Genomic DNA, 19,340 nt, shown 5'->3' with positions numbered 1-19,340 from the left:
TTTATACATTTTTTTGTACTTTGTGACCACATCGTTGCTGCATATTCCAATCTTGGTCTTATCAAAGTGATTAGTATTTTCTTCGCCATTTCTTCATCCAGGTATGTAAATGCAACTTTGATTGTTCTTAAGTTATAAGTTTCTCCAATAATCTTGTTTATATGTTTCTCAGATGACATATTATTGATAATAATGACTCCCAGGTCCTTCTCATTTTCTACTTTTTTTATTCCTTCTCCCAATTTATATGATCCTATTTTCTGTTTTTGCTTTTTCCAAATTCCATTATACTATACTTCTTAGTATTGAACTCCATCTCCCACTTCCTACTCCATTCTCATACTTTATTGAGATCACTATGTAGTGACTCACAATCTTCTTCCGTGTTCACTTTTTTAACAGTTTTGCATCATCTGCAAAGAAGCTCATAACTTTCAATTTCTTCATACATATCATTAATATATATAGCAAACATTATTGGGGCCAGAACTGTTCCTTGTGGAACACCACTTATTACTTCATCCCTATTAGAGTGTTTGTCTCATATCACTACTCTCATTTTTCTTTCTTTCAAAAAGTCTTCCATCCATTTAAGCAGTTTGCCCTGTATTCCTCCTTCAGTTTTTAATTTCTTAAGCAACTTCTTATGTGGTACTTTGTCAAAAGCGTCTTTTAGGTCTAGAAATGCACAATCAGCCCATCCATCTCTTTCTTGTATTATATCTATTAAGTTTGTGACGCATGATCGTCCTTGTCTGAATCCAAATTGCCTTTGATTTAGCACGTTGTTTTTTTCTAAATACCTTACCCATCTACTTTTGATCATTCTTTCACAAATTTTTGCTATTGTACTTGTTAGAGAGACTGGTCTATAGTTGGTAGGGTCTTCTTTATTTCCCCCTTTATATATAGGTACTATATTTGCTTTTTTCCAATCTTTTGGAAGTTTTCCTTCTTTCAAGGAACTGTTTATTATACTATGTATTTTGTCTGCCAGTTCATTCCTACATTCTTTCAAAATCCAGTTTGCTATTTCATCTGGTCCATGCGATTTTCTGACATCAAGACTATTCAAGTGTTTCATTATTTCATTCTTTGTTACTTCTATTTCTTTCATAAGGGGGACTTTCTCTTCCCATTCGATCTCTCCAGATTGTATGTTCTCCCTTTTAAACACCGATTTAAAATGCTTGTTTTTAATTTCTGCCATTTCTATTTTCTCTGTGTATTCAACTCCTCCTTGTCTTAATTTCTCTATTTCATATTTTTTTCAGTTTGTTGTTTACAAATCTGTAAAATAGTTTTGGTTGATCTTTACATTTTTCTATGACATCTTTTTCATATTTTCTCTTTTCCTCTCTACACGCTTGCACATATTCATTTCTATAACTAGTATATATTTTCCATTTTTCAGGTCTTTTGTCTTTCTTCCATTTTGCCCAAGCTTTATCTCTTTTGTCTTTTAACTCCCTACAACTTTTTTTGTACCAGCACTTTACATATCCTTTTTCTTGTTTTTGTCTTGGGACATACTTTTCCACTCCTTTTTTTATAAATTTTTGTCAAAATATTCAATTTCTCTTCCACCGTTGTTTCCTCTTTGTATATTCTTTCCCAGTTTTCTTTTTGAAAGAATTCTCTTATTTGATGAAAATTTGTCTTCATACATCAATCTTCCTTTTCTATATTGTTCATTTCTTTCCATGTACTTCTCCTCATTTAGTTCCAGTTCAATCAATATGTGGTCACTTTTACTTAATGGTGTCTTATATTCAATCTTTTCCACTATTTCAGGTTCTGATGTGATTATTAGATCTAGTCTCGATGGTTCTTCTTCATTTCTATACCTAGTGTTCTCTTGAATCCATTATGTCATTGTAAGGTCAATAATCATCTCAGGTAGAACATTTCCCCATGAGTCGTCTCCACCCTTTACGGTCATCTCTTCCCAGCAGACTTTGCAATTAAAGTTGCCCATCATAACTATTCTTGCTCCATCTTCCATTATCTTATTTAATGTTATCCTTGTGTCTTCTAACATACTTTTATGTTCACTCTCTTCCCACGAGGCTGTTTTTGGAGGCACATAATTTATTACAAACTTTCTGCTCTTCTTATCTCTGTCTTCCACTTCGATCATAATCATCTCTACTGTATTCTTTCCATATGTGACACTCCTCACGTTTATATCCTTCTTAGTCAGGAACATAACTCCACCCCCTTGTTTTGTCTCTCTGTTTCTAATCCAATAATTATATGCATCATGTCCTACACTGTTAGGTGGTAGTGGACCTTTTAATTTTGTCTCCACAATTCCCATTATGTCCGGTTCTTTTTCCTTCAGATAATCATTCAGTTCGTTCAATCCTGTTATCAATCCATCTGTATTTGTGTAAGACATTATTAATTTTCTGCTACTTCCATTGTATTTTCCGTTTCCCTTTTGTTTTTCTCTGGTATGGCCCATTTCCTCACTTTCCTATTCACTACTCTCCAATAGAATTCCTCTTTTTCAGACTGTTCTGTTCTCGTTTTTTTTTTTTTTCTTAGCTTCAGGTCTTTTCATTTTTTCCTCCTCTCTTTCCTCTTTATTCATTTCTCTTTTTATCCATACCTTTTATAATGTTCACTGTCTGCTAGTTTCCCTGTTTTTGCCGAGATATTCTCTGCTGTCGTTTGTGACCTGAATTTAACCTTAATTGGTCTGGTCTTATCTGTACTATATTTCCCGAGTCTATACATTTCTTCAATTTGTTTCCCGATTTCAGGTTCTCTTCCTGAACTAATTCTAATAAACTGTTTACTTTTTCTTTTTCCTTTGATTCTTCTGGTTCTATTTAGATTATACTTCTCTTCCTTTCCTAATTATACATTTCTTTTTATCTGCTAAGTCTCTTACTATATTCTCCTGTCTCATCACTTTAATGACCGCCTTCAGTTTCTTTCATTTGTTGTTTTACTATGTCATTAAATGCAATTTTGATGTTCTCTTGGATTTTTTTCCAACCCTGTGCTTCTTTTGCTATGGACTCTTATTCTCTTTATTATTACTTAATTCCTCATTCTCATCTTTTACTTCTTTTAACTGTCTTTTTAATGTTTCTATTTCTTTAGTTTTTGGTTCACCTTCTCTAATTCTTCCAATTTTTCAACTCTTTGCGTGATCTTCGTGAGTTCACCGAACCTATCCTCCCAATGTTTGACACTTTTCTCAAGTTTTTTTTTTTTTTTTTTTTTTGCTTACTAATCGGGGAGGGTTGGCTTCGCCCCCTCCCCCCCCCCCGCACATTAAATCCTTGGAAATTGTTATCTTCACTTTCCATTGTGCTGCTCTTATCTATATTTCTAATTCTTGATTTTTGTTAGTCCCTTCATCGTCACTAAATTGATCTGGCCCGCGTTTGTTTATATGGCGTCTGCCTGCCTGGACCAAGTCCTCCCCTTCCTCATTTCCTTCCATTTCCCTCAGTAATCCCTCCCCTTCTCCTTTGTCATCACCTTCCCACTACACCACGAGCTTTCCCCTTCCCTATAAATACAACACAGGTACTTCTCGTTATGATCCTCGAAATTCTTGGACAACTCCGGAGTCCAAACTTCGCTGTCACCTCGGCCGACGCGCGTGCGTGCGTGTGCGCGTGTGTGAGCGTGTGTGCGTGTGTTCGTGTGTGTGTGCGTGTCTTTGTGCATGCGCCTACGTGTACGTACAGTATATGCGTGCTCGGCCTTATGGTCAGTATCTAAATTTCAGAAATTTATGTTTTTGCACGCGTTCCCGTGTTTATTTTTTCAACAACTTGTTGTGAGTGTTTCCATGCACGGGGAACAAACGATAATGCCTGGGTAGATATATGAACAACAGACAAGGTGGCACAATCAGAAGCGTGCTGATCTCGCATTCGTTTAGTTGTGATTTCGAATCCTGCACTTTCTGATTTACAGCGGTGACTATTGCCTGCTCCAACGGTCTAACGGTTAGTCGAACGCGGTTCGATAGACGTGTTTAAAGTGATGTGTGAACGGGGTATTTGGTTGTCTAACACGTTGGTTAAACCCCAAATACCCCGTTCACACGTTCTAAGCCAGCGTTTCTCAACCAGGGTTCCCCGGAACCCTAAGGATCCGCAAAAGGTCCCCAAGGGTTCCGCGAGAACAAACGAGATAAGCTAATGCACTTTTGATTGAATTTCATATACGTAATATAATTAGACACGCACGATATATTCTTGGTTATTGTAATAATGTAATATAATCATCCTATCCAACCTATTATGACGATGAAAATAAAATGATAAAGATATGGTGTACGTTTTTTTTTCGCAGGGGTTCCTTGAGACATACAATTGATTTCAAAGGTTACGTAATGGTGAAAAGATTGAGAAACGCTTGTCTAAGCGCATAATTGGGCAAATATGACGGCTTCGGCCGCAGCTGTGTGCCTCCTGACATAGGCTCTTCACCATCCACTTACTATGTCCACCTCATAAGATGACGCGATTTACCAAAGAATGCGGTATTGGTATAGGTATTGGGCGGCTTTCACCTGTGTCCGAACGACTGGTAGTGTTCACTCGAGGACCACAATGAAAATAAGCTTACATGTTTTTTAGTGTTATCCTCGGCAATTGTAATTGTTATTTCTAACTATGTGCTCTTTTCATTATCTTCACTTCACGTATATTGATTTAATGCCAAATAAACTTACACTATCGAAGTCACAGAGATCAGGCGACTGAGATTTTGAAATAAATGAGGAATGTTACGTAGAGGAATGTTACGTAGAAAAATAGACTTCGGAGTGGAACACTTTGTTCGGTTAAAAAGAAAAACAGCTGCGATGGTTCGAGCACATGAAAGGGATGAACATATCTAAAAACACCTGTGACCTGTGGCAAGACCCAGAGTGAGGTGGAGAGATAACAGCAATAGCTCTGGGAAAGTCAGGGGAGAGACTGGGATAATATACTTAAACCCAAAACAGGATCAGATGGAGGGACTTTACAGGACTGAGCGACTGACAAGATACATGTTTCACTGGAGTCTGGTGAGGTGGAAAATTCATTTCTTCATCTTTTAACTTCCCATGAATGAATGAGTGAATGAATAAATAAACGAAGTTCCATTAATTAGAATCAATTCTGAATCGATTATAATAATTAACTATTTAATTAACAGTATAGTGGAAATTCCGAAAATTATAAACTGGTTATCATAATGATGTTTACTCCACCCACGTTCACTAGCGTGTAAACAAACACACAGTTGCCACATCTACTCGCATCATAAGCCACGGTCCAACCAATGTACCAGTTATAAGTGCTGGCGATTATACATATGTACGTTTTCCTACAATTATACTGTATATACTACAAAAAATATATCAGTGGATATATACAGAAAATGGATTCTTTATCAAGAAGAAAAATCCAATCGAACATGTAAAGTACTTTATTTCTCAAATTATTACATCAGTTTAAAATAATACACATAACTTTCTCTAAACCAAGAAACACATTAAAACTATACTCATGGAGCTGGTGTGCCCTCATTGGCGACTGGAATCGGAGTGGTAGTGTTTCCTACAGTAGTTGTGGCTGAAGTACCGTTTCCTTCACTCAAAGGGATAAGTTCTCCTATAGGCAGCGGGATTGGCACCCAAATTTGAAAGCATTCGGTAACTGGTGGAAGTACGTAGCTCTGGAAACGTCATGAGTTGTAAATGACAATGTAAAAATTATATTATATATAATTTCTGGTGCGTGGTAAAAGTAGAGTTGAACAATAAATAAATTAGTGAATGAATAGATAGATAAGTAAGTAGATAAAGAACTAAAGAATCTAGTAAATAGAAATAAATCATCAAAATAAAATAAAATTAAAATAAATTATTACTTTCATGCAGTTTTCACGCGAGAAATGTATTTAGTAAGACGTGTTAAAGGAGGAGAAATAAAGATTATATAACGAGGAGAATTATTTAAGGGGAAGAAATTTGATACACGTTGAATAGATTAGTCATAAGACGGGGTATGGGGACAGGGCGAAGTCATCATTCACCTGATCAAGTGAGAATTCCGGTTGATAGTAGTCGTAGACCCGCACTGTACCTGGCTTGGGTTTCTCCACGTCCACCTCTCTTATCACCTGAAACGTATAGGCCATTAGTAAAAAAAAAATACCTTAGATTTAGGCAAATTGCTCGTGCAAAAAGTTAAAAAGACTTCTAGTTACTGAGGCCTGCGAACATACCCGTTGGTGTTATAAAACAAAATCTTTACACGTCATTAAAATGCCACTTCTAGTAAAATGCAAACACTTATAAAAGCAGACACAGCACTTTATGCTAAGGAATGTTGTAAAGCCGCTTTTCGGTTAAATAGATTCAAGATGAAGATGAAATATGTATTTGTAGGTAGACATTAATATACTTTTCTTTGATTGGTCTTGTGTCTGAAATAACAACCCATGGAAAGACGTCTTCTCACTCAAACACGATATTCCAATTACGAAAAAGCACTCGCTTCCTATAAACTACTTGACAAAGTGTTTTGCTAAGCATAAACTGTCATAATACCGAGTGTCGAAGATCAGCAGAATGATCGTTGCCATTTATGTAATATAACCATCGAACCCCTTCAAGTGTGTGCATCCGCTTCGCCAAGACCTCATGGGCCTTATACCACAAATGTATAATAGACAGTTATTGTACGGACTTTGATTACCATTAACCCTCCTAACATGTAGTCCAACACAGATACCAACAAGAACTTTACCTTAAAGGTGGCACATAATTCTTCACTGGTGAATTCATCGATGTAGAACAAGACCACGCTGCCGTCAACCTCAAACCTCTTGAAAAGCGCAGAACTTCTTACAACCTCTTTCAGATCATCCTTAACGGGCACGTAGCCAGATACAAGCTTGACTTCGAGGATGGCCATGTTGGATTTCTCGTCGGAGAGGAGGTAGGAGGCACATGCGGTGATTTCTTTGGTCACGCATTTCTTGTCCGCAACGGTCCTCGTTTCCACGCTGAGGCTGAAGGCGTCAGCTGGGTCCGGGGTAGGCACATTATATCGGAGGACAGCCTGAAACAGAATCACCCTTAGTTAATGAGCTTTTATTAGGAACTTCTCGCAAACACATCTGTATTCATTGCCTTTCGGTCTCTTGAATTGGTGGCAAATATTGGATTTGTCCCTAGATGACTGCACGGGATTTATTTTTCTAAATGGATAGCTTACATAATCTATTTTGGTTAACGCTAAATGTTACGATTCAGTTTGGGGGAACCTCTCATCTCCATTTATTTGTTCACCTCCTTGTTCAGTGGCGGCTTTGTTCACCGGAAACGAACCAAGCTTGCTCAGAAGGTCTTGAATGGAGGGGGACGGGCATCAGCTTACCTTTCGCGTTTCTCAGACCAAGAATTATTATTGCATAACGTTTTTACATACGGTCAAGATCTGGCTCGACCTGTCTTTCAAAGAAACCATAACTACCACACGAAAGCATAAAAATTCCATGCCCGAACGAAACTTAAGGCTTCATGAAATAAGAAAAGAGAAAAAACAAGTAAAGTCATTTATCAAGAAAACTCATTCGAGGCTTTACCCCTTTCTAAATAAGTTATTTGTTTGTTATCTGATTTATTACACCCAGGATACGGAGGTATCATCTGTTCAGAAATAGGTGATGTTCCGAGTGGCCAGGATACACGCAGATCCTATCAACCTTTACAAGGTCCAAGAGTACAGTCTCCTCATCAACGAGCTAAAACCACTTTAATGTAATCCGCAGACGTGGGGTAGGATGCCAATCCAGCTCCCCGCTATATATGTACAGTACCCCAAGTCACGCAGAATTTGAACTCTGGATCTCGCTTCATAAGTGGTGGCGCTTCGATCAATAGTCGCTAATGCCATAAAGAAATACATGGGCGCGATGTTTGGCACCTCATTTATGATGGATTTCGACGTATTGTCTGTCACTGAAGAAATGTACTCCCATTGTACTTTACCCTGGTCTTAAACGGTCTACAAATTGTGTGGCTTCATAAATCGTGATTACTTTCCCATCTCGTGACTTCAATTAGCAGTATCAGTGAAGTATTCAAGGTTAAATTTGTTGAATTAGTTTGAATATAGCAAATGCTAATTGGATCTGACAACTGCCCGAATAGCCGCCAATGGGGTAATCATATTGCTGGCAACATGTTTAGCCAGGTTTTCAGAGAAAAAATATTGCCTTTGTGACATTCCGGGGGCAGAAACATGGAACATGAGAGAGGAAGAGAGAAGGAGTTGGAATGTGTTTGAGATGAAATGCCTGAGAAGTATGATAGGGGTTACTAGGCTAGATAGAGTGAGAAATGAGGAGGTGAGGAGGAGAACAGGGGTGGAAAGGGAACTGGGAGATAGGGTTGATGAAAGAGTATTAGGATGGTTTGGACACATGGAAAGAATGAGTGAAGAAAGATTAGTAAAAGAAGTGTGGAAGGCGGAGGTGGAAGGAGTGAATATGAGGGGGCGTCCTAGGATGAGATGGATGGGGTGAAAGGGGCTTTACGAAAGAGGAATGTCTGTGGAGGAAGGACGGGAGAGGACAGAAGATAGGTGTGAATGGAGAAGGGTTGGGTATAGATGAGGCTGTGATGCATGAGAGGGAGTGGGTGGGGGATGGGGGGGTGAGGAAGTATGTATGAAAAAAATTTGTCGCAGCCCGAAGGGACTTCTCCACGTCTTCTCCTTTTCTGCACGAGGGGACGGAGAGGGGGGGTCGCCGAATTTATTAAGCGGCCTTGCTGTGGATGTGTTGTGTCTTGCGACACTGCTTCTGACCCAGGGCAGTGGACAGGATGCAGGGATGACCCGTCATCCAAGAGGTGCCAAGATAGGAAGGAGGGTGGAGGGGAGTGGAATATATGGGAAATAAAAAGGATGGGAGTGATTTCTATGCCTTTTTCTTTTTGACTACCCCCCGTGTAAGGGGGAAAAAGCCTTGGTATATGTATGTATGTATGACATTCCGTACAAATAATGAAAACCCTAAATAATGATTGTGCAAATCTGCTTGTGATTTAATTGTAGCATTAAGAAGAATGAGTATTGTGCTAGATTTTACAACTTCACCTGCAAAAGAGCGCATCCTTGGCCAGTCATCTCCAAGGTGACGTCAGTCGGAAGAGTCGGGAGCATCGCAAATTGCTGAAGAATCTTGTTCTTCTCGTTGATGTTGAAGGAGTGCCGCAGGTTCTCGGCTCCAAAAGTGACAGTTAGGTTGACGCTGCCTTGTTCCCGCGTGCTGGAAAACGACGCCAGGGCCTGTAGGGCTACCACCGTGTCCTGAAACAAATCGTACATGTCCAGTGGCAAATGGAATCCGACAAAACCAAGAGGGTTGGATGACGCTGGAATTGCAGGTGAAAAATAAATAACAATTGTGGATAAAAGTATATGTTAAGGAATTTACAATCCCACCAGATATCCATTTAAGACAAACACCACTTGCAACTGAGGATGCCATATCCGTCAAATGATTTCAACGAACCAATTGACGCAGCCTGAAGGGATTTCTCCCCGTCTTCTCCTTTTCTGCATGAAGGGACGGAGAGGGGGGATCACCAAATTAATGAAGTGACCTTGCTGTTGATGTGTTGTGTCTTGGGACGCTGCTTCTGACCCAGGGCAGTGGACAAGATGCAGGGATGACCCGTCATCCAGGAGGTGCCAAGATAAGAGGGAGGGAAGAGGGTAGAGGGAAGTGGAGCGTGTAGGGGATGGAATGGGTGGGAGTGGTTTCTATGCCTTTTTTTGGGGGGGGGATTGGGGGCCTACCTCCCGTGTAAGAAGGAAGAAAGCCTTTGGTATATGTATGCATGTACGATGATGATGACCTCCGTCGGTCGATGTCGACAATAGGTGTTGCGCCGCGAGCCAGGGCGAGATGATATGGAGGTCTAGCAGATCCAAAGAAACAGCAATGCTGTTACAGTTTGGAACCAGCGTTATCGCAGGAGTTGCTAGAGCGATGTTTTCATACAACATCAATTGGGGACCATTTAAGCCTAGGACCACGTATGGCACCTGAGGATCAAGCCTCCGTACCTACCCCGCTCACGTCATCCTGGCAAGTTCTCCCATAACCAAATAAACAAATTAATCCGTTTACGTGTGTGTACTTTCCCCTCTGAAGACAACCACCCGGTCGTCAGCTGCTGCCCACACACACACCCGCCCGCCCACACACACACACACACACACACACACACACACACACACACACACACACACACACACACACACCCCCCCCCCCCCACACACACCCCCACCCACCCACCCCCACACACACACCCACACACACACCCCCACACACACACACCCACACACACACACCTCCACACACACACACGCCCACACACACACGCCCACACACACATACACACGCCCGCACACACACACACACACACACACACACACACACACACACACACACACACACCGCCCGCCCCCCCCACACACACACACCCCACCCCGCCCGCCCCCCCCACACACACGCCCACACACACACGCCCACACACACACGCCCACACACACACACGCCCACACACCCCGCCCGCCCCCCCACACACACACACGCCCACACACCCCGCCCGCCCACACACACACACACACGCCCACACATACACGCCCACACACACACACACACACGCACCCCGCCCGCCCACACACACACACACGCCCCCACACACACGCCCACACACACGCCCACACACACGCCCACACACACGCCCACACACACGCCCGCCCACAAACACACACACACACACGCACACACACGCCCGCCCACACACACACACGCCCGCCCACACACACACACCACACACACACCCGCCCACACACACACACACACACACACACACACACACACACCCGCCCACACACACACACACACACACCCCCACACACACACCCATCTACACCCGCCTATTTGTTTATTCTCTCTATATATCCACACCCCTCTAGCTCTCAACACACACACACAGACACACCCGCCTTCACTACACAATCTTCACACACCACCCGGCCACACAACTCTATATACACAATGATGATATAGCCCCCACAGCACACACGCACACACACCGACCACACACACACACACAGCACACACATATTAACTCTACACAACCGCCAACACACACACACCCGGTACACGCCCCACACCACACCACAATCACAAATCCAGGCACACACACCACAGATACAAGAGTTTCCGCGCCCACACACACACTGTCAACACACCGCCACAACACAACACCTACGTACACACCCGCCCGCCCACACACACACACACACGCCACACACACACACACCCGCCCCACACACCGCCAACACACACACACCACACACACACACCACACACACACACCGCACACACACACCCAACGCCGCCCCCACACACACCGCCCCCCCCCCACACACACACACCCGCCCAACACACACACACACCCGCCCACACACACTACACATACACACCGCCGCCCCCCCCCCACACACACACCCGCCGCCCCCCACACACACCGCCACCCCCCACACCACACCGCCCCCCCCACACACACACACCCGCCCCCCCCACACACACACCCGCCACCCACACACACACACACACACACACACACACACACACACCCACCCACCCGCCCCACACACACACACCCACACACACACCCGCCCGCCCTCACACACACACACACACACACACACACACACACTTTCAACGAAACGGACGGCTTGACGAAAACGCTCTGAAGAAAAGTCTGCAGATTGAGGATACCAACGCCAAAGAGAAGTTGCGCACTTTTTGTAGAGTTTGCAGGGCGACGACGATCGGAGAGTGGGGGATATTGCTCGTGAGGTACGTTGGGAAAGTAAGGAAAGAGTGAAGGAGGTGGGAGGGATTACTGGGGAAATGGAAAGATAATGAGGATGTGGAGGGACTTGGCCCAGGGGGCCAGAGACGAGGCGTGGGAAGGTCAACATGAAACGGGACCACCGGATGGACGAAATGGCAAATAAAAATGTAAAGATTAGAAGTATAGAGAGGGAGAAATACGAGTAGAAAGTGACGAGAATATGTTCCAGGGATTTAAAGTAGGGTGGAGGGGAGGGACACAACACCCCCCCAGGACTGATAAGACTAGAGGAGAGGAGTTGATAAGGTGATCGTAGGATCTTGGCACGTAAGGTTAGGTAATGTAGGCTCCATTCTCCAAAGAATTGAAAGGATCTGGAACAACTAGAGAAGACTAACAGAAACTTAAAATGAAGAAGTAGAGGACCTAAAAAGACAGTAGGAAATGTAAAGGAGGGAGAATGAGAAATTGAAGAAGAATAGTAATGAAAACAGTGGAGAAAATAGCTACAGAAGCTAAAAAATTGTGAGAATTAAACTCAAGAATGGGAATAAGGTTTCATTCACTGACATAAGTCAAACAGCAATTGATAGAACATAATGATGCCACAGTTATTAACGTGTATGAGACAGAAGGAGAATATAGTAAGAAGAATTATGCTGACAAAAAGAAATGTATAATTATATTAGGAATGGCAACGAGAAACATAACCCAGATAGAACCTGCAAGGAATCAGGAGGAAAATGAAAAAAAGGGGTAAGCAGTTTATTAAAATTAGTCAAGGAAGATAGAACCAGAAATTATAAAGGAAAAATGAGGGGAAAAATTCAGACTCGGAAATATATCAGTACAGATTAAAGACCAGACCAATTAAGATTAAATTCAGGTCACAAACAACGGCAGGAGAAAAATTTCTATCCAAGACAGGGAAGACTAGCAACTATATGATTCAATATACAAAAGGTTATGGATAAAAAAGAGAAATGAATAAGGAGGAATGAAAGAGAGGCAGAAAAGCAGAATAAGAAATTGTAAGCTAAGGCAAAAAACGAGGAAATGGAAAGAACGGAGGTCAGACGAAAGAAGAGATTCTATTGTGAGAGTAGTGAACATGAAAAATAAAAGGGCAGTTCGACATACTAAAGAAAAAACATAAGGGAAAACAGAGAACACAATGGAAGTGGCAGAAAACTAAGAGTGTCTTACACAAATATAGATGGATTGATAACAGGATTGAGATGAACTGAATGATTATTGGAAAGAAAAAGAAAACCGGACATAATGGGAATTGTTAGAAACACAAATTAAAAGGCCCACCTACCACCCAACAGTGTAGGACATGATACATACAATTATTGGAATAGAAACAGAGAGAAAAAAACAAGGGGGTGGAGTTATGTATCATGACAAAGAAGGATACTTAAATCTTGAACAGGTGTTCATATATGGGAAAGCAATACAGTAGAGATGTATTATGATAGAAGTGGTAAGACCGAGATAAGAAAGAGCAGAAAAATGTTGTGATCAACTATGTGCCTCCGAAAACACGCCCTCATGGAGGAGGAGAATTGAACATAAAAGTATGTTAGAGGACACAAAGATAGCATTAACTAATAATTAATGGAAAGACGGAGGTGAAGAATAGTTATGGATGGGGCGACCTTTAATTGCAAAGAAAATCTGCTGGGAAGAAAATGACAGTAAAAGAGTGGTTGATGATCATGGGGAAATGCTCTACTTGAGATTGATTTACTGACCAATTCTAATGACACAATGGATACAAGAGAAACACTAGGTATAGAAATGAAGAAGAACCATCGAGGCTAGACTTAATAATTACATCTAGAACCTAGAATAGTGGCACAAGATTGAATAATAAACACACCAATAGGTAAAAAGTTGACCACATAATGATTGAACTGGAACTTACTCGAAGAACAAACTTTATGAAAAAGAAGATGAACAATATAGAAAAGGAAGAATGATGTATTGGTAAAAACAAACTTTGAGATAAAATAAGAGAATTCTTCCAACGCAAGGGAAAACTTGGGATAGAAATATACAAAGAAGAGAAGAAAACTATCAGTGAGAAGAGGAAATGGAATATTTTGAACAAAAATTTACAAAGGGAAGGAGTGGAAAAGTATGTCCCAAGACAAAAAACCAAAAATGAAAAAGAATATGTAAAATGCTTAGGTTACAAACCAAAAAGTTGTAGGGACGTTAAAAGGACAAAAAGAGACAAAGCTGGACCGGATGGAAAAACATACAGAAGACCTGAAAGAAATGGAAAGATATATGACTGGTATATAGAAATGGAATATGTACAAAAGTGCAGATGAGAAACAAAAAGAAAAATATGAAAAAGATTGTTATAGAAGAAAGTGTAAAGATCAACCAAAACTATTCTACAGATTTTTGTAAACCAATACAACTGAAAAACAAACAACACGACTTGGAGAAATTAAAGGAACAAGGGGGAGTTGAATACACTGAGGAAAATGGAAAATTGGGCAGAAATTATTGAACAAAACATTTTAAATCAGTGTTTACAAGGGAAAATTATCACAACCTGAAGAGATTGAGTGGAATGGAAAAAGACCCCCCTATGGAAGAAATAGAAGTAAAGGAAGAATGAAATATTGACATCACTTGGGGTAATTTTGGATGGTCAGAAAATCGCATGGGCCAGATGAAATAGCAAACTGGATTTCTGAGAAGAATGTAGGAATGAACTGGGCAGGAAAAAAATACATAGCATTAATAAGCAGTTCCTTAAAAGAAGGAAAAGTTCCAGAAGATTGGAAAAAAAAAGCCAAACGTATAGTACCTATATATAAAGGAGGAAATAAAGAAGAACCTATCAAAACTATAGACCGTCTCTCTAACAAGTACAATAGGCAAAAATATGTGAAAGAATTATCAAAAAGGTAGATGGTAGTAAAATACTTGGAACAAAAAAAAACAAACGTACTAAATCCAAGGCAATTTGGATTCAGACAAGGGACGATCGATGCGTCACCCAATTTAATATTGTTTCTATTCAAGGCTATATAGATATAATACCAAGAAAGAGGATGGATGGGCTGATTGTGCATTTCTAGACCTAAAAAAAAGCTTTTGACAAAAGTACCACATAAGAAAGTTGCTTAAGAAATTAGAATATGAGAGGAGGGAAAAGGGAATACAAGGTAAATTGCTAAATTGGATGGAAGGACTTTTTGCAAGAAAGAAAAATGCGAAAGTAGTTGATAAAGATTGATCAGGCACTCAAAATGGAATGAAGGTGGGGAGAGAGAGAGAGTACTAAGCGGTGTCCCGCAGGGAACAGTTCTGGCCCCAATAATGTTTTTGCTAATAATATATTAATGATATGGATGAAGGAATTGAAACGGATTATATGAGCTTCTTTGCAGATGATGCAAAATTACTGGAAAACATGAGTGAAAACTGAAAAGAAGATTTGTGAATCAATACAGAGGAGAGAGGATCTAAATAAAGTACAAGAATGGAGTAAAAGGAAGTGGGGAGATGGAGTTCAATACTCAAAAAGTGTAGTATAATGAAATTTGGAAAAAGCAAAAACAAAAAACAGAATAACAGGATCATATAATTTGGGGAAGAAGAAGGAATTAAAAAGAGTAGAAATATGAGAGGGACCTGGGTGACGTCATTCGTTATTGGAATAATATTGTCACGCTGTGAGAAACAATAAAAATAAGATTTTTGGAGAAGGAAACTATATAATTTAATAAGAACAATCAAAGTGGCATTTACATACCTGGATGAAAGAAATGGTGTGAGGAAAATTCCTAGTCACCCTGATAAGACCAAGATTGGAATATGCAGCAAACGATATGGTCACCAAGTACAAAAAAATGTATAAAAAAACTTGAAAGAATTACAGAAGCAGCAATCTACTAAACTGGCACCAACACTCTCAAAAAAACTACTTCACATATGAAAGAGAGACTACAAAAACTTAAACTACAGACACTTAGAGCAAAAGAATGAGAGGAGAGGAGATTTCGATAGCTATGTTACAGAATCATGAAAGGCATAGAAATTACTGATAGAGAGAATCTGATAAAATGGTGGTGACAGAAATACAAGAGGACACGGGGATAAGAAAATTAAAAAGACAACTATAGAAGAGATTTGGAAAAAGAAACAGCTTTCCTTCACAGAGCAATAGACAGTTGGAAACAAGTTAGATAAGAAGAAGTGGTGCTGTGCCAAAAAACAATACATGAATTTAAAAATAGTTTAGATAAAATGAGATATGAAGACGGGACCTCACGAGCATAAGTCCCTTCCACAACGCCCCCCTTCCCGTATAACAATAACCCAAACCCCTAGGTAAATACAACTACGGTAAAATTAACACTCCCCCACACCAACCCCCAGGTAAATACACAACTAGGTAAATACAACTAGGTAAATACAACTAGGTTAAATACAACTAGGTAAATACAACTATGGTAATCATACAACTAGTGGTAAATACAACTAGGTAAATACAATCTAGGTAAATAACAACTTAGGTAAATTACAACTAGGTTAAAATTACAACTAGTTAAATTCAACTAGGTAAATTCAACTAGGTAAATTCAACTAGGTAAATTCAACTAGGTAAATTCAACTAGGTAAATTCAACTAGGTAAATTCAACTAGGTAAATTCAACTAGGTAAATTCAACTAGGTAAATACAACTAGGTAAATACAACTAGGTAAATACAACTAGGTAAATTCAACTAGGTAAATTCAACTAGGTAAATACAACTAGGTAAATACAACTAGGTAAATACAACTAGGTAAATTTTTTAAAAAACACTACACACACACACACCACCACACACACACAAACACAAACACCCAACACAACACACACACACACACACACACACACACACACACACACACACACACACCCGCCCGCCCACACACGCGCACACACACACACACGCCCACACACACGCACACGCACGTCGTTCTTCTCCAAACACAGGACTCACCAACTCAAACAGGCGAATCAGTCACCCATCTCAAGAGCTCAAATATGTTTATTCAGTGATTTGTGTTAGTAGACAGAGAATAGGTACGAACAACTGGATATGAGAAAATAGTCTTTGCATATGCAAGGTCAGACTCACCTGCGTGGATACGAAGCCACCATAACCGTTTCTTTTACTTGAGATCCACTTGACAATCTTTAAGGCCTCTGCGTCATAGCGAACACTGTCCAGAGTCATCATCGCCAAAACAGCGTAACCCGCCGTTTCTACCGCCACGCCTCTGCCTGGTGAAGGCGACCCGCTTGCTATTATTATCATTATTACAATAATGGAGGTGATAATAATAATAATAACAATAATGATAGTAATAAAATTAATGATAATGTTTAAACCTACCAACCATCAGGTGATTGGTGATGGTGATGATAACTGTTGTGAATTTCTTACGCGATATATCAATGGACAATATCCTCCTCTTAACGTACCTGTACCTTGAGGAGTTTCCCAGAAGATAGAACTGGAAGTCTTGGTAGCTTTACCAAGGAGCTGTTGTATATAGTTTTCTGCCTCGGGGTGTTGTGCCAGTGTCAGGGCATAACTGGTAATAGCCTGTGCGTAGGTGGAGAGTGCCTTCTCCTGCAGAAGACAAGTGATGGCATTCTGGATTGCCGGGGCCTTGGCGTTTTCTCCCGCCTCCAGCAGGGCCATAAGGACATAGGCGGTCAAGGGTGCTGCCGAGGAGGACTTGCCGATGCCACCCTGAAAAAGTTTCACACATTGCCTTAAATTTGTCATTTAATGCGATAATTTCTATGACAGTCGCATGCAGGATTCGAACCCACTGCTATCGGCCACCCGTAAGACCACCTTCACAGAGCCTTGTCATTTAATTAATGTAGACATTCTTGATCATTATTCCAAATGAACTTGCTTTGTAGATATCGGCATCTCCCCTTTTCCGCAACTTATCATGACTCACTACACTCGCCTTATGATTCTCCTCTTTCTATGTCTATTAATATCATACCAACATATTATACAGGCTACACGGTTACCCCTGCATCCCGCATTTTATGGTAGCCCAGACAGTTACTCCATGCCAACTTCCTGTGCTGTTTCGATGCCACTCTTTTACACAGTCCCTTTTTCGTTACTGTTAGGCAGTTGTCCTCTCGGGCAAATGCACTGCAGTTCACCACGGCTCAGAGCACAGCCACGGCCCGGTCGGCAAGCACAACACGAGCTTGGCTGGACAAGCTAGGAAGCGAGCAAATAACACAACAGCGGCCAATCGGTGCGCAGAACGTGAGCGATCTTCTGTTCCGAAAAGTAGCGCATCTCACAGCGATCAATCAGCTCCCAGGTCGTGACCTGACCAGGCGGATACAAGACCGACGGAAACCGCCGGAGCAACTTCACGTTACATACAGATATTTCAGCCTTCAACTCCGAGTCTCCTGCCCACCCCTCCTGAGCCACGACTTCACGCAGTAGTCTTCAAGTTGAACAGTAGTCGTCAGTTGAGCAGTAGTCGTCACTCAGGTCAGGTCAACCGGGTAGCTGCTTCAAATAGTGATGTGGCGAGTGGTTGTGTTACTGTGTTCAGCGCCGATGAGGTACAATCTCTACTTAGTAGAATGGAAGCCTTGGAGGATGCTGTAAAGTGCCTTAAAGAGGAGAATCGAGTTCTCCGCTTGAAGGCCCAAAATCCTGGATGGAAAATTGTGACAAACAAGACGCGGAAAATTAGGAAAAAGTCCTCACCAGCCCCGCTCGATTGCAAGGACTCGTTTCAAGCACTAGCAGGTCTACAGGAAGAAGAAACAAAGGAAATTCAAGAAGGGAAGGGCAGACGCTGGATCCCTGCCCACAGGTAAGATTTTGGTTGTAGGAGACAGTCAAGTGAGGTACTTGGACAGGGCTTTCTGTGATAAAGATAGGAAACATAGGATGCAGGTGTGTTTCCCCCGACGATGTGGGGGTGGTAGGAAAATGCTAGTAGATAGGATTGAAGAGTGGTTTAAGCAGGGGAAGGTAAGGAACCTGTCGTTTGCTTAAGTGCCGGGTGGCAATTATATAGGTATGTTATGGAGTGAGGAATTGTTTTGCGCGGTTCCGGGAGTTCGCTAGGACAAGGATTAGAAAAATAGGGGAGGATGTTCATGTTGCACGTGAAGATCCTTCCGAGGCGTTTAGGAGTTGGACGGCATGTGGCATTCCAGGGGCTATTGCAATGAATTGCAGGCAGGGCCCAAAAAAAACCTTGTAAGGTCAATGGATGGGCATTTGTCGAAAAAAAAACCCCAACTGGGACCGCTTTTACAGTTAAGAAATCATCTATATTACAAGGGATAGGGTGCCACTTGTCGCCCAGAGGAATTTCGGCTCCTTTCTGAATCCCTTGAGCGAGA

The 19,340-nt window shown here is 41.4% G+C and overlaps 2 protein-coding genes across 4 annotated transcripts in view; both read right to left on the bottom strand.

Moving 5' to 3' along the window:
- The window catches only part of LOC143041100 (alpha-1-inhibitor 3-like), a 163,424-nt gene that overhangs the window by 95,494 nt on the left and 48,590 nt on the right, over positions 1-19,340 (bottom strand). The gene's annotated exons all lie outside the window — the stretch shown is intronic.
- LOC143041117 (alpha-2-macroglobulin-like protein 1) lies at positions 5,433-17,688 on the bottom strand (the record flags this gene model as incomplete). Its single annotated transcript, XM_076212859.1, is given in 6 exon segments — positions 5,433-5,697; positions 6,058-6,144; positions 6,774-7,088; positions 9,132-9,344; positions 17,068-17,213; positions 17,415-17,688. Coding segments are annotated over 6 exon segments (1,206 nt in total), but the record flags the coding sequence as incomplete, so codon positions are not given.

Source organism: Oratosquilla oratoria, chromosome 2 (assembly GCF_046742065.1).
Source record: "Oratosquilla oratoria isolate Oo_2021 chromosome 2, ASM4674206v1, whole genome shotgun sequence".
Classification (NCBI taxonomy): domain Eukaryota; kingdom Metazoa; phylum Arthropoda; class Malacostraca; order Stomatopoda; family Squillidae; genus Oratosquilla; species Oratosquilla oratoria.
This window is presented reverse-complemented; position numbering and strand designations above follow the sequence as displayed.